At 45.2% G+C, this 22,605-nt stretch overlaps 1 protein-coding gene across 2 annotated transcripts in view; it reads left to right on the top strand.

Annotated features, from left to right (window-relative positions):
- Positions 1 to 873: 873 nt before the first annotated feature.
- SCUBE2 (signal peptide, CUB domain and EGF like domain containing 2) overlaps positions 874 to 22,605 on the top strand; it is a gene marked incomplete at its 5' end in the record, with an annotated part of 68,917 nt that continues 47,185 nt past the window's right edge. Inside the window, 5 exons of one of the 2 annotated variants that reach the window (XM_079709339.1) lie at positions 874 to 1,009; positions 2,203 to 2,325; positions 7,982 to 8,107; positions 12,526 to 12,660; positions 20,219 to 20,344. In XM_079709339.1, coding sequence (XP_079565465.1) covers positions 889 to 1,009; positions 2,203 to 2,325; positions 7,982 to 8,107; positions 12,526 to 12,660; positions 20,219 to 20,344 — 631 coding nt within the window. The remainder of the gene's footprint in view (positions 1,010 to 2,202; positions 2,326 to 7,981; positions 8,108 to 12,525; positions 12,661 to 20,218; positions 20,345 to 22,605) is intronic. The other variant, XM_079709340.1, reaches the window with a different exon arrangement.

Raw genomic sequence — 22,605 nt, 5'->3', positions numbered from 1 at the left:
TCCCTGGTGGCTCACCCTTGACATTCTGGCCCCCTTTTCCTTCACCTTTAAGCTGCTCTGAAGATACATTTAACCGGTTTTCAGTGAAATGAACACTTTGTGCTGTGCTTCTGGGCCCAGCACTGTGCCAGAGAAGTACAGTCTCAGCAGTGCCCCATGGGGGGACAAGTGGGCCACTGTCCTCCCAGGACTTGGGGGCAGGGGATCAGAGAAGGCCTGGGTTGGGCAGAACGGAGAAGGGTGTAGACAGTGTGTGCTGAGGTGAGCAGAGAAGCTGGGCTCACCCTCTCTGCTGAGTTCTCTTGAGGATCCGAAGTCTGTGGAATCACTTTCATTCCATCCACATTCCCCGTCCTAAGTGGAGAGATGGGTAAGCCCTATAGGTGGTTTTGGGGTTTGGGGACTATAGGACTCTGAGCTACACAGGACACTTTCTGGGTGCCCCGTGTCCGAGTATTTCAGGGTAGAAGTGCTGTTTGTCTTCACAAGAGGGACCGGGTCAGGTTGGAGGACGCCGCGAACGGGCGGAGCACGAGGCTCTCCGCGGGCCGGAGCGCCGCGGCGGTGCGGGAGCAGCGAGTTTGCGGCGGGGGCCTGCGCGGCAGGGGCCTCGCGGCCCGCCGGGTCCGCCCCCGCCAGGCTGACAGCAGTCCTCTGGCCACCGCGGCCGCGCCCCCTCCGCCCCGGCCGGGAGGGGGAAGGGAGGGGGCCGGGAGGGGCGGCCCGGGGAGGACTGTGTGAAAATGAGGCCGGGGCTCGGGGGCCGGGCGGGGCCGGGCTGGGGGTGTCAGAGCGCGGCGGGCAAGGCGCCCGCACACACCTCCCGGAGCCGCCGCCGCGCTCGCCGCCCGCGCTCCGCCGTCTCTGCCCGCAGCCGCCGCGCCTTCCATGGGGGTCGCGGGCCTTGGCTGCCCCTGGGCGGCCCGGGCGCTGCTGCCGCTGCTGCTACCGCTGCTGCTGACGGCGGCCGTCCCGCCCGGTTGGGGCCGCGCCGCGGGGCCGCCAGAGGGTGAGTGTCCGGCCGCGGGGGCGCACCTGGCACAGCGGGCAGGGAGGGCGCCGAGAAGGGGTCCCGTGCCCCTCGCGGGGCGAGCGGGGCCGGGGCTCGGCTGCGGAGCTCCGCGTGGCCCCCCTTCCCCTGGGGCCGCACCCGCAGGCCAGGCAGAGGCGCTGCCACCGCGCGGGCCAGAGGCCCAGGGCCTGAGTGCGCGGCCCGGCCTCGGACCCGGGGCTGATGACAGTTCCCGCCCCGATCCCCGGGGAGCGCCTGCTGGGCAGACTCGCGAGGGCTGAGCGGGGAGCAGGGCTGTGGAGTCTCCTTGCGGAGATGGGGAAACTGAGGGGTCCGGCCGCAGTCCAAAGTGAGGTTATGGCAGCCGCGCTCCTTTCTTCTGGGGTCGGGAAGCTCTCCTGGGGGCTTCAGGGTCGGCTCCAGGGATTTTTCTATCTGTGGAACAGCTGCTGCTTGAGAATCTGGGAATACCCGTTGTGCACTAACTGGACTTGGAATACTTTCAAAACTCTTTTGTTTTTAATTAACATCCTGGAAGGGTATCAGCCAAGGAAAGGCTTCTGCCAAGGCCGGTTTCCAGGTTGAGAGGGTGGTCAGCGGTGAAGGGGTGGAGGGGGGCACCATTACCTCTCTGCATGGTCGGAGGGTTCAGGATGGTGTTCTCAGAGCCCAGGGTGAGCTTTCCCCCCATACCCAAACCCTGAGAAAGCCGACAGACACTGCTCAGTTTTCAGAGCATTTTTGCCAACTTGCTCTTTCCTTCAGCAGGCCTTTACCATCGCCTACTCATGTGCCAGGCACTGTGCTTTGCCTCAGGGACACAGGTCCAATCTGTTATAAAGACACCATCTAGATGGGGAGGCAGGCAGGAAAACAGTGACAATGTGATATGTGAGCATATCCTGGGGTACACCTCACCTACACTCTGGGGTCCTGGCAGGCTTCCTAGAGGAGGTGGATTTGAGCTGAGTCGTGAAGGCCAGTGGAGAGGGTATCCCAGTCAGAGGGAACAGGCTGTGCCTGGAAACAGGGGCCTGGACATGGTCCACTTCATCCCAGGGGCTCCCAAGCAGTTTATCTGGTGAGGCATGAAGTGGGATGGGCTGGTGGGAGATGATGCTAGAGAGGGGCCAAGGCCAGGTCACCAGGGCTTGGGGCAGCATATCAGGAACTGCAGTGCTCTTTTGCAGACGTGGACGAGTGTGCCCAGGGGCTAGATGACTGCCACACCAATGCCCTGTGTCAGAACACACCCACCTCCTACAAGTGCTCCTGCAGGCCTGGCTACCAAGGGGAGGGCAGGCAGTGTGAGGGTAAGTGACTTGGGGACCAGCAGTGGGTGGGCCAGCAGGGGAAGCTCCCTACCTCCTCAGCTCTTGTCGTGGCCACTTGCGTTGGTAAAAGTGCTTCAACAGCCCTCCCACCACCACCCCCGGGTCACATCACCTACTCTCTGAATTTTATGTCAGATCCTCCTTAAAAAACAGGGAACATCAGGTCTTCCCGAGAGCTGATCATACTGTTTTATCTGGCTCTGAAATGTCCTTTTGTCTAGCTTCTGCAAAGGAAAAGAGCTGCTTTAGTATCTTTTGGTCCCACTCAGTTTGGGGGCAGAAAGTCAACAGCCATGTTGATCAGGAGAGCCATGCTTGCCAGAACAGGGTTGATCCTGTGCTGATCCTGTTCCTCCCTGGGGCAGCACCCTTGCTCTGAAGTCTGAGTGCCAGAGTCCTGCCCTCCCCTGAGGTTCTGGTGGCTCTATCTTGTCCTTGACTTCTGGTGGTTTGGCGTTGTGACCTGCCAAGCTTTAGAGCTACACCAGGAGCCAGCCTCATTTGGAGCTGCAAGTTGGCCCTGGAAAGATGTGTGGAGGGATATTTTAAGCCCTTAGAGCTCCAGATCTGGGAGCCTGAAGTCTGGACTTTGCCATTTTGTGTTCTGGGCCGCGGGAGATTAGCTCAGTGTCATTGAGAACTAGCTGCAGACTGGACTCTCATAGGAAGAGGCTGCTTGGGGCATGGAAACTGTGGCATGTTGGAGCTGGCATGGCTCTTCAGGGAGCTCTGAGCCAATCCTCTCCCTCGTGTTACTGATGGGGACACTGAGGCTCGGGAATCGGGAAAGGGGTTGTGGGCATGATCACACAATTAGCCGGCAGGTGAAAAAAAGTCAGATTCCCACTCTAGCTCTGTCCCTGACCCCACGTCTCTGCTGTTCACGCAGCCTCCTGGTGTCCCTCTTTGGTTGAGTGAGAAATCCTAATAAATTTATGGTCTCCTTTGTGCAGGAGGAGCAAAACTCCTGCCTCTCCTATCAAAGGAGACGTGCTCCTGGTCAGGTTTGCGGCAAGTGGAATTGGTGGTCCATCCATAAAGCCCTTCTGTTTCTTCAGGCTCATATTTTCCCAGAGACAGACAGTCATCTCTCTCTCTATCTGCCCTACATCATGGGAGGCCAAAAGAGTACTCTCTCTGAAACATCTCTCTGCCAGTTCCTCCATACCACATCCTCACCGTATCAAATATTCTATTTACAGTACTGGAATTCACACATGTTGGTACCCTGTTTGGGGTAAAAAGTGTTCACTTTTTCACTGTGACCTTCAGTCACTGCATGCTCTCTGGGGGTAGAAACCATGCCAAGTTTTCTTTTGGATAAAGTACTTGTTTAGTAAATAATGTTGAATGACAAGTGGCAAAAGTTTGGTTATTCTTAGCTGTTGGGTTTGGCTTATCACAAATGAAATTGAATTGCTAACAGTTTAGAGTGAAAAGTCTACTATTTAGTTTAAAATAATTAATGATTGACTGGCATCACTGCTTTTATACCTTTAAATTGGTTTTAAAATAATATGTGATTATTGTTATAGAAAGTCAATACAAAGCAATACAAAAATGTATAAAATAGAAAAGTAAAGACCTTCCTGTTTATCCACAGGTAATCACTATTAACAGAGAGCATATATTCTCCCTGTTAAGAAGGATTTGATCTTTTGAATACTTGTAGTGTTTATAAACCTAGTGAATAAGGATGACCCTGTTTAGTTTGGATTTCTGGTACAGGGATCCAGAAATGGAAACTTTCTTCCAGGAAGGAAAAGGAAAGAAAATGGGGATTGCAAAGATTCAAAAATATAGATATTCAAAGATGTAACTCTTTTATGTGTATTTCCTGGCTTATTAGTTTTTAAGCCTCTTGGGTCCAATCTGTGGTATCATTTGTGTTGTGATTATCACCGAAGTCACTTGCCCCTATTTAAGTTCAAGGATGGGAACGGGTTTGCTCAGAGTGAACAGAATTTTATCCTCCACAAATTTCTTCTGCCAAAATGTTGGAAAAATGAAAGTATGGGCCCTGAATAAGTATTTTTAAAATAATGTGATTCAGAAGTGGCTTTAGGTAAATGATGTTTTATGCTAAATGATCTTTGCTTATATCCCAGACTTTGGGGAGGGGATGTTTCAGTGGTCAATATTAATTATATGGTCCTTATTTCTCAGTTTAAGGAACTGAATCAGGTTTAACAGGGATGAATCTAGACTTGGCCTTTGTATTTTTTTTTTTTTACTTTTTATTTTGAAATAATTTTAGATTTCAGAAAATTTGCAAAACTAGTGCAGAATTCTTCACATATGTCTGTCACTTATCTTACCCTAATGTTAACAATTTATATAACCATAGTACAGTATCAAAACCAGGAAATTAACACTGACACAATATTATTAACTAAACTATAGACTTACTAAAATGTCACCAGTTTTTCCCTATCAGTTTTTCTATTTTTTTTCTTCCAGAATCCAACTCAAAGTCCCACATTACATTTAACTGTTGTCTCCTTAGTCTCTTCCATTCTGTGACAGTTCCTCAGTCTTTCCTGGTCTTTCATGGCAGTGACACATTGATGAGTACTGTTCAGTTCTTTTGTCGGCCTTATGTTTTCACATGATGAGAAGTAGTATGGTAGGAACTGACGCGATAAGAGAATGTCCTATGTCTTCTCTCAATAAAATTGAGGCTACGCATTTGTACTAATACAACAATGAAGCTTTCGGCAAAGCTGCTACAGAAGTGCTATTGTGTGCTTTTCAGTGCATCACATGTGGGGCACATGATGTCAACATTCCCACTATAGGTGATGTTAATCTTGATCATCTGGTTAAAATGGTGTATTCTGGGTTTCTCCACTACAGAGTTACTATTTTTTTCCCCTTTATATATATATATATTATATATATATATATATCGGGGCAGATACTTTCAGCCTATGCTGATTTTAGCATCCAACTGTGGATCTTGCCTGCAACAATTATTACTGTGATATGTGACTCTCGGTAATTTTGTATTTCTCTAGTTTCTTACGCATCTATTAATTGGGATTCTTCTGTAAGGAAGATCTCTCCCTCCTCCCCCATTTATTTATGCATTGATTTATGTGTTTATGTATTTATGCCAGTATGGACTCATGGGTATTTATTTAATTATATAGTTATTTATTTTTGGCTCAAGTTGTTCCAGCTTTAGCCATTGGGAGTTCCTTCACATGGTCTCCTGTGTCCTGTTGACATGCCTCCATCCTTTTTTGAGAAATTCCTAATTTTCTGGTACCACAAAATGCTCCAGCCTCAACCTGTATTTTCCCCTCCCCAGCCCTGGAATCAATTACTTCTCCGGGAGCACTGGTTTTCCTTTTATTGGAAAACGATGTATAGAAACCAAGATCTGGATGCTTGGTGTTTTCATTGTTACTGGGATGTCATTCCTCCTAGGCCCTCTCAGTGGACAGAGCTAGGAAATATATGTATGTATACTAACCCACGCATACACACTTATCTATTTTTATTCCTTGTATCTATCCATTTCTATATATATATTAAAAACAGTGAGTTACACTGATACTTCAGATTCCAAAACAGTATCACAGGATTTATTCTAACCTCCTTCTTGGCTTATTCATAACTTCTTTCTCCAACAGTGAGAAACCTGGCTCTCATTATCTGCAATATATGCACCTATTTGTTCAATCCCAGTATACACATAAAGTATTTACAGAATTACTACTCTATAATCCTGGGAGTAAAATGGATTTAATAATTAGGGTACAGTATTTGTACACAACTATTTTTATATTTGGCTTTATAACATCCAGTCAAGCTTCTATTTTTCAAACATACTTAGGCTAGTACTTTTCTTCCCCATCCCCTTCAGTGTGGTGTGTTACTCATTTACAGTACAGTTAGGTTCATTTGTTTCTCTCTGTGTTCCTTTTTTTTTTTTTTTTTGCAGTACGCGGGCCTCTCACTGTTGTGGCCTCTCCCTTTGCGGAGCACAGGCTCCAGACGCGCAGGCTCAGCGGCCATGGCTCACGGTCCCAGCCGCTCCCCGGCATGTGGGATCTTCCCAGACCGGGGCATGAACCCATGTCCCCTGCATCGGCAGGCAGACTCTCAACCACTGCGCCACCAGGGAAGCCCTGTCTGTCTTTTTTATTATAACTGTTCTAGGGAGTGTGAAATGGTATCTCATTGTGATTATAATTAGAATTTCTCCAATAATTAATGATGTACATTTTTTTCATGTGCTTATTAGCCATTAGCATACTGTCTCTGGTAAAATGTCGATTCAAATCTCTTGCCCATTCTAAAGTTGGGTTTTTTGTCTTCTTATTGAATTGTAAGAATTCTTTATAAGCCCTTTATAAGGTATGTGATTTGCAGATATTTTCTACCAATTTGTGACTTCTCTTCATTTTCTTAATGTCTTTTGAAGTACAAAAGTTTTAAATTTTCACAAAGTCCAACTTATTAATTTTTAGATTTATGGATTGTGTGTTTGGTGTTGTATCTGGTGTTGTATCTAAAAAATCTTTACCTAACCCAAGGTCTGAAAGATTTTCTCATGAAAGTTTTATATTTTCTCTTAAAAGCTTTCTAGTTTAAGCTCTTACATTTAGGTCTCTAATGCATTTTTTTATTTTTGTGTATGGTCTGAGTTAAGGGCCTAAATCAACCTTTTTTGCATGTGGATATCCAACTGTCTCAGCACCATTTGTTGAAAAGACTATCATTTCTGCCAATAAATTGCCTTAGCACTTTTGTCTAAAATCAAGTGACCATAAATATAAGGGTTTATTTCTGGACTCTGATCTGTTCCAGTGATCTATTTGTCTGCCTCTATGCCTGTACCACACACTGTCTTGATAACTGTAGCTTTATAGTAAGTGAAAATCCTCCAAATCTGTTCTCCTTTTTTCAAAATTGTTTTCCCTCTTCTGAGTCTTTTGCATTTCCATATAAATTGTAAGTAAGTTTGTCAAGTTTTGCAAAAAAAGCATGCTGGAATTTTGTGTGTGTGTGTGTGTGTGTACCTCCTTATTTTTTACATGAAGATAACATACTACAGATACTCTTTTGCATTTTGATTTTTTTTTTACTTATTAATATATTCTAGAAATCACTCCAAATCAGTTCATAGAGATCTATCTCATTGTTTCTTTTTAACAGTTGCATAGTATTCCACCAAGTAAATGTACCTTAATTCTTCAACTGCTTGCTGTTCATGGGCATTTAGTTCATTTCCAATATTTTGTAATTACAAATGCTGCAGCGAATAACCTTATGCATATTTATTTTTCTGTTGTTGGAGATTGCTAGATGTGGGATGGCTGATTAAAAGGTAAATGCAGGGCTTCCCTGGTGGCGCAGTGGTTGAGAGTCTGCCTGCCGATGCAGGGGACATGGGTTCGTGCCCCGGTCCGGGAAGATACCACATGTCCCGGAGTAGCCGGGCTCGTGAGCCATGGCCGCTGAGCCTGTGCGTCCGGAGCCTGCTCTTCGCAACGGGAGAGGCCACAACAGTGAGAGGCCCGCGTACAGCCAAAAAAAATAAAAATAAAAAAATAAAAGGTAAATGCATATTTCTCCACACTAAAGAAATAGTGCTTGTGTGGTTTACTTCTGTTTTACTCCTCAGATATTGATGAATGTGAAAATGAACTCAATGGAGGCTGTGTCCATGACTGTTTGAACATTCCCGGCAATTATCGCTGCACTTGTTTTGATGGCTTCATGTTGGCTCATGACGGTCATAATTGTCTTGGTAAGGAAAATGGTTGGAAATGGTAATTCTCCTTTACCTACCCTCCGGCACCTCCACCCCTTTCTTTTCTTTGACAAAAACATACTCATTAAAAGAAAAATGGGATCAAAGACCTTTGTTTTCTGGCTGCCTAGAAATCACACTCCCTGATAGAAAACCAGGTTAAGTATTTTAGTTTTTATGTGATCATTCATAATATAAATCCTCCATTAGTCCAAGGAGGTGGGTGGACATTGACATTACTACTTATTGATTTTCTGCCATTGACTTGTTACCTTTAAGATCTTTGGTCTTGTGTTAAAAGGGTCTTGACTTATAACCATTTCTTCAATGGTAAGTGTCTCTCTTCCAGAATCATGTAAAACTACTTGTCCTGAAGATTCCACATGTGTGCTTGGATCTCAGCCAGGTAGACCCTCCTCTTTTTTCTTAAAAGAGGGAGAAATTCAAATAGAAACCTTCCATTAACATCCTCCTAGTATTCCACAAACCAGAAACATCTGTTGGAGTTTCAGTCTCTGAGTTAGGGACTGCAAAGAGTATTGTTTACATTGGTTCCTTATGCCAGGAATAAAACAGAATTTAAAAATAGCAAGCAGTTGGATAGGGTTGAATGTTGGATGGTCTTAGAAGACGCAGCACACCTGGAAGGCAAGTGTTTGTGGTCTGTTTGCACTTTAAGACTGGTGTTAGCAGTGGTACAGGAGGACATGGGACCCAGATGGCGTCAGATTCCTTTGACACTGATGATCCTTCATGTGGTTGACCCACTTATATCCACTTGGCTAACCAAGGAGCAGCTTGAGCCAGGCCCTGGCTCTGTGGGGACAGCTATTCAGATGCTCCCTTGCTGTGCAGTGGGAATGGCCACTTGATCAAATGCTTTGAGATCAGCATAAAAGTCACTAAATGAGTACAGGCAGAACTTGTATTTTTCGTGTTGGGGAAGGAGAGTATTTGGGACTAAGCCCTGATATGACCTTTATCATGTCACCTGGAGCCCCCTCCTGATGTAGACTCTGTCCCTTCCTGTCTGAGCCCTGTGTGAGAGGTCAAGCACTGGTCAGACCGCTTGGCCTTCTAAGTCTGCACCTATCAGGAAGAATTGATTGAGGGCTGGGGAGTCACTAACCCTTCTGCAGACTTTCTAGGCCATTAGCACCACAAAAAGACACATTAGAGAGACAATCCTGAGAGCAGCAATAAATTGAGATTAATTAAAAACTTTAAAAAAAAGAAAGAAATCACTTTTATTGTGTAATTTGTTGAGAAGCATACAGTGTGGGGTTTTTTTAAAAACCATTTTCTAGGGGAAATCACTCATTTCCCTTTGATTAGCCAACGGCATTTTGAGGATTTGTATTTGATGGAAGACCCAGTCATCACAGTTGTGCCCAAACCCACAGCTTGGAGGAAGTATGAGCTTCCTAAGAACAAAAAGTGCACACTTGCAAGAGTTAAGGACCTGGGCCAGCTTGGGTGGGGGTGGTTTGGAGTAAAGGCCTGAGGCCCCAAGTCCTTCCTGGCCTGGCTGCTAACACAGGTATTTCAGCAGAGTGTCTCCATTTCCCCTCTTTGGGGTCTCTGTGGGTTTGGTAGCAAGGGTCTGCCTTGGAGAAAAACCCTGAGTATATCCACTGAGTATATCTGAAGGGGCTAAGGATTCTATGAAAAGGAAGGCATGAGAAAATACAGTGGTACATTGAGAAGAGCAGGACCAGCACACATAGAGACTTCGCTGCCATTTGGACTTGAAAGAGCAGAAGCATTTTGTGACAAGAGAGGAGCTCAGAGCCTAAATTTTTTAAGAGGGACAGTTTCCTGTGTTCTCTGGGATGACCCTTACCTCTCCCCGGCCCCTTGACCGCACAATTAGCCGCTGATATATTAGCCAGGATATGCAGAGTACAGACACCACTTAGCTCTGGCACTAGACCCAGAGTGCTCGGAGATCCTGGGTGCCTGTGAGCCTGAAAAACAAAATGAAGCTCTTCCACACAGCTCAGCCCACCTGAATTCAGCTTCTATTTATTGAATGTCTGGGAGCACAACATAGCTACTAGGTCCTGTAGCACATTGGCATCACTTGAGAAGTTTAAAATGACACCACTGCCCAGGTCTCATCCAAGGCTAGTTAGATCAGTGTCTTAGGAGGTGGGGTCCAGACATCAGGGTTCTAACATGCAAACAGGGTTGTAAAACACTGTTTTACATTCTGCAGAAACTCACCAGCCTAGTGATACACATTTGTGCATGTGAACTTTTGTATTAATTCAATCAGAGTGCATCACCCAACTTGATACATTTCTAATTGCTTTGGAGAAAAGGAATAGTGGGTTAAACACGGGGTGGGGCGGTGCAGCTCAGAGGGGAGCACACCTTTACTTAGAACCAGGCCAGGATTTGGTGTTCGGGGAAACATCTCTCCTGCTCACCCCAGGCCTCGCTGTGGAACAGCGGGGCAGGTGTGTTCCAGCACATCTCACCCTCTGGAATGTGCTCCCTTCACCCTTTGGCACAGAGAAGGGCAAGTCTGTTAGGCTTCAGGGGATGGCTTAAGTCCCATCAGTTTAGAAAGACACCTGCTGGGTAGTGTGGGAGGACAGATGACTGTAAAATCTGAAGCTTGAAACCAGATAACAGATATTTAAATGTGAATGTTCTTGATACGGATGCCCCCAGGAGCTAGTGACAGGCACATGGGAAGTCAGGGCTAGAGAAAATAAATTGCTTTTACATCAGCCTTCTCCTTGAGCTTCTGTCATGTCTGAGATTTTTCTAGAATTTTACTCTTCTTTAACTCTGGTGATGCTGTGCTCTCCTGATTGTTTGTTCATGCATTGAAGAGTTAATATGTGCCTGCAGGTTCCAGGGCTATGCTAAATTTAAAAAAAAATCTGTAAAAATCTGTCCTCAAGGAGTTTGCAATCTAGTGGAGATGCATAAGTAAAAGATTTTGAGGAGTCAAAAGGTACAAATTTAAAAAAAAAGATTTTGAAAATGCATGGTGGTAAGTGTATTGATGGAGCCGAGCACAAGGTAGTATGTGACGCAGTGGAAGGAAGGTCCCCTAACCTTGCCCTGGGGGCATAGCACTGGGGCGAGGCTCCCTCCCTCCCTGCTGATGGCTCCTTTTCTGGGGCTCCTGCTGTCTCCTGCTACCCCTAGTGTTCTCCACATCCTACCTCTGGCCATCTCCTTTCTCTCCCCTTCTCTCCCTTCCTACACTCCTGCCTTTGACTTTCTCATCTGCATCCACCACTTTATTGGGACACCACAAGTAAGTGGTTTTCAAGGCTGTCTTTACACCAGGCTCAGGCTTCCCACAGCCTGTTAGAGCTAGCCCTGAATGTCAGCATCTCACACTTCCCACCTCCCTGCCCTGCTGGGGACCAACCACATCTCCACACCCAATTCTGTACCCAGCACTGGTCTTCCCCATGTTTCTCAGCCACCTCACCCCATGTCCACATGGCACCTTGTCCACAGTCCCCTTCTATTTCTTCCATCCTAGGCATCCCCACTGCCAGGCCCCAGGTCCGGTCCCCTCCTAGCGCCAGCCGTGGCTATTTCAGGCAAACGTGTGAAGCTGGACTTCCAGGCTTTCAGTTCTTCCCCTTCCCCGTGTCCTTCCCTCAGCTGCTGCCTTATCCTTCCCAACACGAGGGGCTGACCATGTCACCCTGCTCCAAGGGTTCCCAGTTGCCTCTCAAATGAAGCAGGAACTTCTTTGCTATTCAAGGTCCTCTGCAGTGTGACCCAGTCTATCTTCCCAGCTCTGTCTCCTGTAACTTCCCTGCATGTACCGTGCTTCAGCCAAATTGAATAACACTCTGTTATCTAAACATACTCTGTGCCTCCCAGCCTTCGTACTATGCTCACACCCTTTCTTTTGCCTAGAATCCCTTCTCCTGATTTAAAATGGAAGAAACACTGCAGAGCTCATACCTTCATCAGCTTTTCCATAAAACCCATCCCGATACCCACAGCCAGAGGTGACTTCTTTCCTTTGTACCACCATTTACCTTATCTCACGATTACTTGTACAGTTGTCTCTTCCCCTCTGCTGAAGGAGATGCTCCAGAGCAAAGGAATTCGATCTTACTCATCTGTGTTTTATTGTCTTCTCTAGCATGGTGCTTAGGAAAGAGAAGGTGTTCAATAAATACTTACTGAACTGATTATCCAGGTGTCCAGGTGGAGGGCCTATTTAAGGGAGCTCTAGACCCATGAGGGCTGGATTAATTACCTGCTGCCCCACTGGCTTCAGTTCTGAGAGCTTCTGTGATGCAAGGACCTGACGAGAGACCTCGTCTCTGCTTAGCAGGAGCCCCTGGGCTGCCGGGGCAGGGTGGTGGTGGGTGGGGAGGTGTGTGAAGCAGTCACAAAAGCAAAGGCTAAGCCTTCTCCCCCTCCAGATGTGGACGAGTGCCTGGAGAACAATGGCGGCTGCCAGCACACCTGTGTCAACGTCATGGGAAGCTACGAGTGCCGCTGCAAGGAGGGGTTTTTCCTGAGTGACAATCAGCACACGTGCATTCACCGCTCAGAAGGTAGCTCTGCTCGGCTGGGGGCAGGGGGCAGGGTCACATCTGAGAATCCCCCACCCCCATCCTCAAAGGCTCTTGAGGGGAAGCACGGGGTTTAGAAAGCCTGGAGGCCTGAGGACAAGTGGGAAGGTTATTTTAGCTGCACCTTTCTCACCCTGCTAAAAAAGTGTGTTGGACTGGGTGAGCTCTGAGGTCTCTTCAAACTCTCACATTCTCTGATTCTAATCTCTAAATGGAGTACATTTCAAACATGACTAGACGTCTCAGGAGAAATGCAATGGATGATCTGCCCAGTTTTTCAGAAAGGTGCTGGAAACCACAGCACATTTTTGGGGGACGGAGGGGCTGGAGCTTTCCTTTGGAGACTCAGTGAACTGCCCTGTTTTCAGCAAGACCTGGCATTCCCTGTGTTTTGCGTTTTTGAACTCTGAGCTTCTGGGATTCCAGGGGGCAGGTGGACCCCCTCCCCAGACTGGGTGTCTCTATACTATGGTTTTCTTCACCCATGTTGTCATTTACCATTCCTCCATAAATGTGCAGAAAATTCTTCTCCTCTGATGGCTCGTTCTCTCTGCTTTGAGTTTATACCTATTTTATTCTTCTATTAGTTCAGTGGATTCTCAGGAGGGAGAGGAATTAAGTACCTGTGGCCCATCAGCCACTTTGAACTCAGTGATGTGCTTTTAATTCTCTGCTCTTTCTTTTTTTTTTTTTTCTTTCATGACATTATTTATTTATTTTTTATTTTTTTTGCTTTATAACAAATTTAATCAGTTATACATATACATATGTTCCCATATCCCCTCCCTTTTGCGTCTCCCTCCCACCCTCCCTATCCCACCCCTCCGGGCGGTCACAAAGCACTGAGCTGATCTCCCTGTGCTATGCGGCTGCTTCCCACTAGCTATCTACCTTACGTTTGGTAGTGTATATATGTCCATGCCGCTCTTTCACTTTGTCACAGCTTACCCTTCCCCCTCCCCATATCCTCAAGTCCATTCTCTAGTAGGTCTGTGTCTTTATTCCTGTCTTACCCCTATGTTCTTCATGACATTTTTTTTTTCTTAAATTCCATATATATGTGTCAGCATACAGTATTTGTCTTTCTCTTTCTGACTTACTTCACTCTGTATGACAGACTCTAGGTCCATCCACCTCATTACAAATAGCTCAATTTCGTTTCTTTTTATGGCTGAGTAATATTCCATTGTATATATGTGCCACATCTTCTTTACCCATTCATCCGATGATGGACACTTAGGTTGTTTCCATCTCTGGGCTATTGTAAATAGGGCTGCTATGAACATTTTGGTACATGTCTCTTTTTGAATTATGGTTTTCTCAGGGTATATGCCCAGTAGTGGGATTGCTGGGTCATATGGTAGTTCTATTTGTAGTTTCTTAAGGAACCTCCATACCGTTCTCCATAGTGGCTGTACCAATTCACATTCCCACCAGCAGTGCAAGAGTGTTCCCTTTTTTCCACACCCTCTCCAGCATTTATTGTTTCTAGATTTCTTGATGATGGCCATTCTGACTGGTGTGAGATGATATCTCATTGTAGTTTTGATTTGCATTTCTCTAATGAGTAAAGATGTTGAGCATCCTTTCATGTGTTTGTTGGCAGTCTGTATATCTTCTGTGGAGAAATGTCTATTTAGGTCTTCTGCCCATTTTTGGATTGGGCTGTTTGTTTTTTTGTTATTGAGCTGCATGAGCTGCTTATAAATTTTGGAGATTAATCCTTTGTCAGTTGCTTCATTTGCAAATATTTTCTCCCATTCTGAGGGTTGTCTTTTGGTCTTGTTTATAGTTTCCTTTGCTGTGCAAAAGCTTTTAAGTTTCATTAGGTCCCATGTGTTTATTTTTGTCTTTATTTCCATTTCTCTAGGAGGTGGGTCAAAAAGGATCTTGCTGTGATTTATGTCATAGAGTGTTCTGCCTATGTTTTCCTCTAAGAGTTTGATAGTGTCTGGCCTTACATTTAGGTCTTTAATCCATTTTGAGCTTATTTTTGTGTATGGTGTTAGGGAGTGATCTAATCTCATACTTTTACATGTCCCTATCCAGTTTTCCCAGCACCACTTATTGAAGAGACTGTCCTTTCTCCACTGTACATTCCTGCCTCCTTTATCAAAGATAAGGTGACCATATGTCCGTGGGTTTATCTCTGGGCTTTCTATCCTGTTCCATTGATCTATCTTTCTGTTTTTGTGCCAGTATCATACTGTCTTGATTACTGTAGCTTTGTAGTATAGTCTGAAGTCAGGGAGCCTGATTCTTCCAGCTCCATTTTTCGTTCTCAAGATTGCTTTGGCTATTCGGGGTCTTTTGTGTTTCCATACAAATTGTGAAATTTTTTGCTCTAGTTCTGTGAAAAATGCCAGTGGTAGTTTCATAGGGATTGCATTGAATCTGTAGATTGCTTTGGGTAGTAGAGTCATTTTCACAATGTTGATTCTTCCAATCCAAGAACATGGTACATCTCTCCATCTATTTGTATCACCTTTAATTTCTTTCATCAGTGTCTTATAATTTTCTGCATACAGGTCTTTTGTCTCCTTAGGTAGGTTTATTCCTAGATATTTTATTCTTTTTGTTGCAATGGTAAATGGGAGTGTTTCCTTGATTTCACTTTCAGATTTTTCATCATTAGTATATAGGAATGCCAGAGATTTCTGTGCATTAACTTTGTATCCTGCAACTTTACCAAATTCATTGATTAGCTCTAGTAGTTTTCTGGTAGCATCTTTAGGATTCTCTATGTATAGTATCATGTCATCTGCAAACAGTGACAGCTTTACTTCTTCTTTTCCGATTTGGATTCCTTTTATTTCCTTTTCTTCTCTGATTGCTGTGGCTAAAACTTCCAAAACTATGTTGAAGAAGAGTGGTGAGAGTGGGCAACCTTGTCTTGTTCCTGATCTTAGTGGAAATGGTTTCAGTTTTTCACCATTGAGGACGATGCTGGCTGTGGGTTTGTCATATATGGCCTTTATTATGTTGAGGAAAGTTCCCTCTATGCCTACTTTCTGCAGGGTTTTTATCATAAATGGGTGTTGAATTTTGTCGAAAGCTTTCTCTGCATCTATTGAGATGATCGTATGGTTTTTCTCCTTCAATTTGTTAATATGGTGTATCACGTTGATTGATTTGCATATATTGAAGAATCCTTGCATTCCTGGAATAAACCCCACTTGATCATGGTGTATCTCTGCTCTTTCTTAAGCCAAAGAACCACATTTAAAAAAAAAATTCTATTTATTTATTTATTTATTTTCGGCTGTGTTGGGTCTTTGTTGCTGCGTGCAGGCTTTCTCTAGTTGTGGTGAGCAGGGGCTACTCTTCGTTGCGGTGTGCGGGCTTCTCATTGTGGTGGCTTCTCTTGTTGCAGAGCACGGGCTCTAGGCGCACAGGCTTCAGTAGTTGTGGCTCGCGGGCTCTAGAGCGCAGGCTCAGTAGCTGTTGCGCACGGGCTTAGTTGCTTCGCGGCATGTAGGATCTTCCCAGACCAGGGCTTGAACCCGTGTCCCCTGCATTGGCAGGTGGATTCTTAGCCACTGTGCCACCAGGGAAGTCCCCAAAGAACCACATTTTGATGGCTGTATGTCTCCCAAGGTTGCCTGTGCCTGTTTTTAAGGGAAGTGCCCAAAATCCCAGACTATTAATTCCTTTTGGCATGTGCTGCGTATTCATCCTCATAACTTAAGAATGTGGTGATTTTCAGTTCTTCTTCTATTTGTAGATTTTTAGATTTATTGTTTTAATCATGGTGGTTTTAATGATTTTTCAAGGGTTTCTTTGTGGAAGATGATTTTTGCCTCATTTTCCAAGAATCATGGGCCCTTTCTTATCCCTAACCAGAAGGCCTGTTTGGGTACTAAAAAGAAGGGTCAGGGAAATGGGGAGTCGGATGCTCTTATTCCCCAAGCCTGCTCATTGTCAGTGTGGAAGCTGGGTGGTCATAGACTCCGACCCTAATCAGGTGGATCTCTTATCTCATGCAGATGTGTGGCCCTTGATTAAGTAGCAGTTAGGTTTCATTTTCACTTTCCTGCCGGGGTTCTCTGGACTCTTGGGTGAGCTCTGCCTCTGGTCAGAGGCTGAACTAAGATGCCAGCAGCACGAATGATCTGGATCTCAGGGCCTCTCCCTTTTGGTTGCTCAAAGCTGCTTCCTGGAAAGTCACTCTGGCTTTCTCTTCAGGCAGTGGGGAGGGGGGTGGCGCCCTGTAGGTCAAGCCAGGGCTTGAACACCCCCAGTACGGGTCCCACCACTCACGAAGCCACTCTCGGTGATTAAGATCACCTCTTACCCTCACTCTTCCAGAGCAGTGGCTCAGCCCCTTTCTCCTGTCCCAGACTGGACAAGGCTCCAAGCCCCCCAGACTGATTACAGACATGGGCTCCTCATACCAGGAGTAAATACAAGAGCAGTTCCTTTCCGCAATTTGTGTTTTCTAAATTTTCTACGATTCAGACATTCTTAGAACCCCTGAAGAGTATTTAAAATGAGCATATTTGTCTGGAGCTAAAAACCAAAATACAAGAATTTGAGTTGTGGTCTGGAAGCACTCTCTGTGATTTTCTGTTGTGTTTCAACCTGATTGCTGGGCAAATTCATGGCAGTGTGAGCCAGCAGATTGGAGAGGTCTGCAGCTGCCCCCTTCCATCCTAGGGTTTTAACTCTTCAAATAGAGCCATCTGTAAACAGTGTTACTGTAGGGTTTCCTCCTTGATGTGCACATTAAACCCTTAGAAACTGTATTAAAATAGACGTTAAAACCCATAGCTGATACTCTGAAGATGGTTGAAAGAAGGTAAACACCGCAAGCTAGTATTTTCTAGTGTAGCTGTTGTTGTTTTTAATAATTATTTACTAAATGTTCTTTAATATAGGGGATCTTAATAGCTGATTCTGAGAGAAACTCAAGCTATTGTGTTTTTTTCATCCTTAGAGACCCCAAAGCTCTGATAAAGAGACTGTGTGTTTTCACCCATGTAATGGGGGTAGGCTAGAGGGAGACACACCACCCCAGCCTGCCTTTGTGCCTATTCATGGGAGCTCAGGCTCTCAAAATGAGCATTCCTCTTTTGTTTTGTCTGCTCCGAGAGTATTTTTAGATGTTTGCACTGCTGCCTTTTTAGAGTAGTAAAGAAGGTGTCAGGTTAGTGAGGAAGAGGCTGTGCTCTCAGCAGAGGCTGTTTCCCCCTTTTCTTGCCCTATTTGCAAGGCATACTTTTATTTGGTTTCCAGAAATATTCTTCAGTGAGACCCTGAGCCTGCGGACCACCAGAATGGGATATTTCTCACATTTCTGAGCTGTTTCCTTCCTGGTGAACTAACGACCCGAAACAGGACTGCCAGGGCAGTTTCTGGGGGAGCCAGAACCATAGCCAGAACCAGATCCATCTGCCACCCCTAGCAGTGACCTTGTTTTGAGCCAGGGGACTGTGAAAAGCTTCGGGGTCAACTCTTAAAAAGCCCTTAGCATTTCCAGAGCCATTTAAACCTCCGATGTCTCCTGGTAACTTTAGGTCTTGCTTGATATGATATGACATCAGGGGGCAACTTCTTTGTATCCCCATGGTATCTGGCACACAGTCAGTTCTTACAAAGTATCTCTTGTGTAAATGGATTGCTCTGAGGCAGTAAAGGTCACTTTGCAAATGTCTGAACAGACTTGTAAACAGAATGAAAAAGAAGAAGAGGAAGAAGCAGCTGACCTGTTTAGGAGTGTACCTCGCAGGTGTTACTGCTGCCTTTTCTTGGGCACTGTTACGTTTACCCTTGGGTGCTCCTGGGCCCTATTATTTCAAATGTTCTGCTGATCTTACAAAGGTAATGCTTGCTGGGCCTTCCTAGGAGGACAGGACACTGCTTCTGGAGGCAGCTCTTACCTTCTGTGCCATCTTATTACTGGGAGCAAATAACGCCTTCAGAAGTCACCGGCCAGAGCAAAGAGAGAGCTTTCCACTGACCCCGTGCAAGCTTCTTTCTGTGTTAATTGACAGCAGCCCTTGGCATGGGTGAATGAATCCCAGCAACTTCCAGCAGATTGAGTGGTGGAGTTCAAACAGCTTGTAACTGTCAGATAAAAAACAAGATAGTTTTAAGAGAATATGGGATGTATTAACTGTTGCTCTGTCTTTTGGAATAGGAATGACATCTGTTTGTATTAAAACAATCATTCCAGTTAAGCACAGATCAACGGCCCCATGGTGAGAACTGGAGAGAAATGACTTTTGACTTCATTAGAACCAATTGGCTAAGGTTTTAGGGGCACAGTACGGAGCAGTATTGGATCCTAGCGAAGCTGAATGAAAGCTTTTTGTACTCATGTTAAAACAGTGCCACTTCCAGTATTAGAAAATGTCTTGTTAGTGGAGAATCAATGAGAACAAAATCCCTACTCTTGAAGATGTTTTAGAGTTAACATTGCACAAATGCAAAGAAGCATCACATGAATACGTACTTATTAATGATGTACAAACCAAGAAGAGGTTTTGAGGTTACTCTTGGGTTTGATAACGGTTCCTTCAGAGTGCTGGGAGGCGGCAGAGCCCCCTAAAGGATTGGTACTGAGAAGAGGCCTGATGGTGGCAAACCACACAGGTGTCTACTTGGCTATGACCCCATCATTTAGATGCATGTTAAACCATCCAGGAAAATAACCCTGTTTCCTACCACATTTACCACAAGATCGGGCCTAATGAAAATTACAGTATACCTGAGAAGGATTTTACAGCAGCAAAAGGAAACCACATATATGAGGTCTCTCTCTGTTCTCTCTGCTGTTATCCTCCAAGCCCACTGAGGGAGGGCCCAGGGACTAACTGAAGGTGGTCACATAAGAGAGGTCCCTGGGCAGGTGTCCATGGGGTGATGCTGAAATACGGTAGTCACAGTCACCTCCAAAGTGTGGATTTGGTGGTGGTAGAGTGGAGGGTTGAAATCTTCTGAAAGTCATCTTCAAGAATATGTGAAAAGGTTGGGAATCTTCATCAGTCTATCTGCAGATTTTTGTAGAGAGATTCTCCTTTTCTGTTTGTATTCTTGATCAGCATGGGTAACAACATGGCAGAGATAAGAGTCTGAGGACATGTTCCTGGGGTCCACAGGTTCTGATTCCACACCCAACAGAGAGCTCCTGGTGGGTACTTTCTTCTTTTTTTTTTTTTAATTTTTTTGGCCACGCCATGGGGGATCTTAGTTTCCCGACCAGGGGCTCAACCTGGGCCCTCGGCAGTGAAAGCTCGGAGTCCTACCCACTGGACCACCAGGGAATTCCCTCCTGGTGGGTACTTTCTTTTCAGTGTATTGGGAGAGCTCCTACCTCTTTTGGGGAATTGAAACATCCTATCTCTTGGGTGACATAAGAAAGTTTTCATATCTTTGTTAAATGATGTGGCTTGATTTGAGTGATGTATTCTTTTAAAACGTGGGATTGATGGACACCCAGGCAGGCAGGTCTGTGGCCCACCCCCCAGACCCTTGCCTCACTCCCGGGGTCAGGATTCTGTTGCAACCTGGTCACTGGCTGCGTGCTGCTGTTTTGCAGAGGGTCTGAGCTGCATGAATAAGAATCACGGCTGTAGTCACATCTGCAAGGAGGCCCCGAGGGGCAGCGTTGCCTGCGAGTGCAGGCCTGGTTTTGAGCTGGCCAAGAACCAGAGAGACTGCACCTGTAAGTACAGACTGGCACACAGCTGTGCTGGGAACCATCCTACCCCAGAGGTTGTCTTGTGCAGCCCAGCATCAGAAACATCAGGGAAGGCAGTCACGTGAGATATTGAGGGTAATCTCCTGTAGGGAAGGGAAATGATGTTTTCTAAAAGAACCAGTCAGAAGGAAATAGCACTCAGGAGTAAGGAGTGTGAATGTTGGGGGCCAGGTCTCTCTGTTCCCATAGAATAGAGTCAAATTTCCTCATCTGGCAGCTCTTTGGTACCTGGTGCCTGCTTCTTATACAAGCCTCATCAGCCTCCTTTCTCCAGACAAAAGACTCCTGGCTTTTGGAGAAAGCCCCCATTCTTTCATGCCTCCAAGGCTTTTCCAAGCCTTCCTTCCTTCCTAGCTTGGTGAATTCTCACTCAATTTTTAATATCCTGCCTAACTTCTAATCATGATAAAGATAATAGCTACTGGGGGAGCATTTATTATGTGCAAAGCCTTGTCTAAAGAGGTGCCATATTGCATTTAATTCTTACAGTCACCACCTTATGAGCTAAGTGGAGAAAATCGTGGAGAAGGTAAAGCTACAAGGTCACACAGGAAGTAAGTGGCAAATGTAGGATTCACACGTAGGCCTGCCTAACTGTAAGGCTTGTGCTCCTAGTCGCCATGCTACACAACCTCAGAAGCCTTCCCCGATGGCCTCAGACAAGGCGGCCAGTTTGTATTTTGGCTCCCATAGCGCTGTTTATTCCTCGATGGTAGCACGTGGCACTCTGGGGTTGAATCGTGTGTTTGATTCAACCACACGATTGGGTTGAATCTGGAGTTGAATTTATGTGTCTGTCTCCCCAGCTACAAGCCCCACCAAGTCATGGATCTTGTCTTATTTTTGCCTCCCAGTCTTCCCCTGGGTGTGCTCAATCCACATTTGTTTAATGGATGAGTCAATGAATGGTGTACACAGTCCAAACGCAGCTGCCACATGATGAAGAAACACAATAATAGCTCCAATGGATAATAGGAAACAACCAGTCATTAAAGGTGCTTCTAAACCACTATTTACGCCAGAGGAAACACTGAGAGTTTCCCTGTAGGAACTCTTCCCAAAGTCATGGACACTCTAGAAGATGCCTGCAGTTTGCTGGGGATGGTTTACAGTGAGTAGACCTCAGTGGTTAAGAGAAGGAGAGGCAGTTTCGTCAGTGAGAGTCTCCTCTCTGTTGTCTCCACCGCAAACCAGAGTGCAACCTCAAAGCCTGACAAACCAGGGCTGATGCTACCATCACCAACAACAGGTTCTGACAGCCTCACAGGGCCCCTAAAAGTGGGGCTGGCTCCAGCTGTCTTCAAAAGGAGGACCCAGGTCTCTACAGGAGAGTCACCTGTGGAGTGACACTCAGCATTTTACAGCTTTTTGGGAGCCAGTAGAATACCTGAAAACTTACTTTAAAAAATTTAAAACGTTTTTAAGGTATCACTGCTCAAATAATATTATAAGATTATATTCAGATATTATAAAACTTGAGGATATAATAAAGAAAAAATACAGAATTCCACCACACAATCAGTTGTTTTGCTTTTTTCATATTCCTATTTTGTTGTTGATATGTGTACACAGTTTTTACACAGCTATAGTAACAGAACAGTTTTTTTTTACAGCGCAAATATGTTTTTAGATCTTTTAAATTAGAAAATTAAAAATGGTTGTGTGAGAGTTTAAACAGTCCAAAGAAACATGTAACATTTCCCCCTTTTCCTTTGCCATTTCCTTTGCCAGAGGTAACCACTGTTGAGTTTGATGAATAGATAGTTTTGTAGTTGGCTTTTTTCCCCCCTTGGCTTGTCATCAATGTGTTCATACATAATCTTTGTAATTATTGGTTAATGTTGCATTAACTGTGTGCAAAGAGTCATCATTTCCTCTGATTACCCTCCCTTTTAACTAATCCACATGGAATCTGATGAGAGAAATCCTAACATATACATTCAAATTAAATATTGTCTGTTCCAGACATAAAGTGTAACAGCATTTCCAAACGCCCTAGTACTTCTTGTGATAGAGCAAAGCAGTAGTTTGGAATCTTTTGGTATAATTTCCTTTAAATAGTGAAAAATCTCCCCTGACCTTCCCATGTCTATCTTTCTGTATAACGTTGCTCTAAATCTGTCATTCAGCATTTCTACAAGTCGTATCGTGACTACCTGTTGATATAGACAGGGACGTGGTCTGAGTCAAGGTTCTCTCTTTTATGCACAATTCCTAGCACATGC

Source organism: Hyperoodon ampullatus (assembly GCF_949752795.1).
Source record: "Hyperoodon ampullatus genome assembly, chromosome: 7".
In the NCBI taxonomy this organism is placed as follows: domain Eukaryota; kingdom Metazoa; phylum Chordata; class Mammalia; order Artiodactyla; family Ziphiidae; genus Hyperoodon; species Hyperoodon ampullatus.
This window is presented reverse-complemented; position numbering and strand designations above follow the sequence as displayed.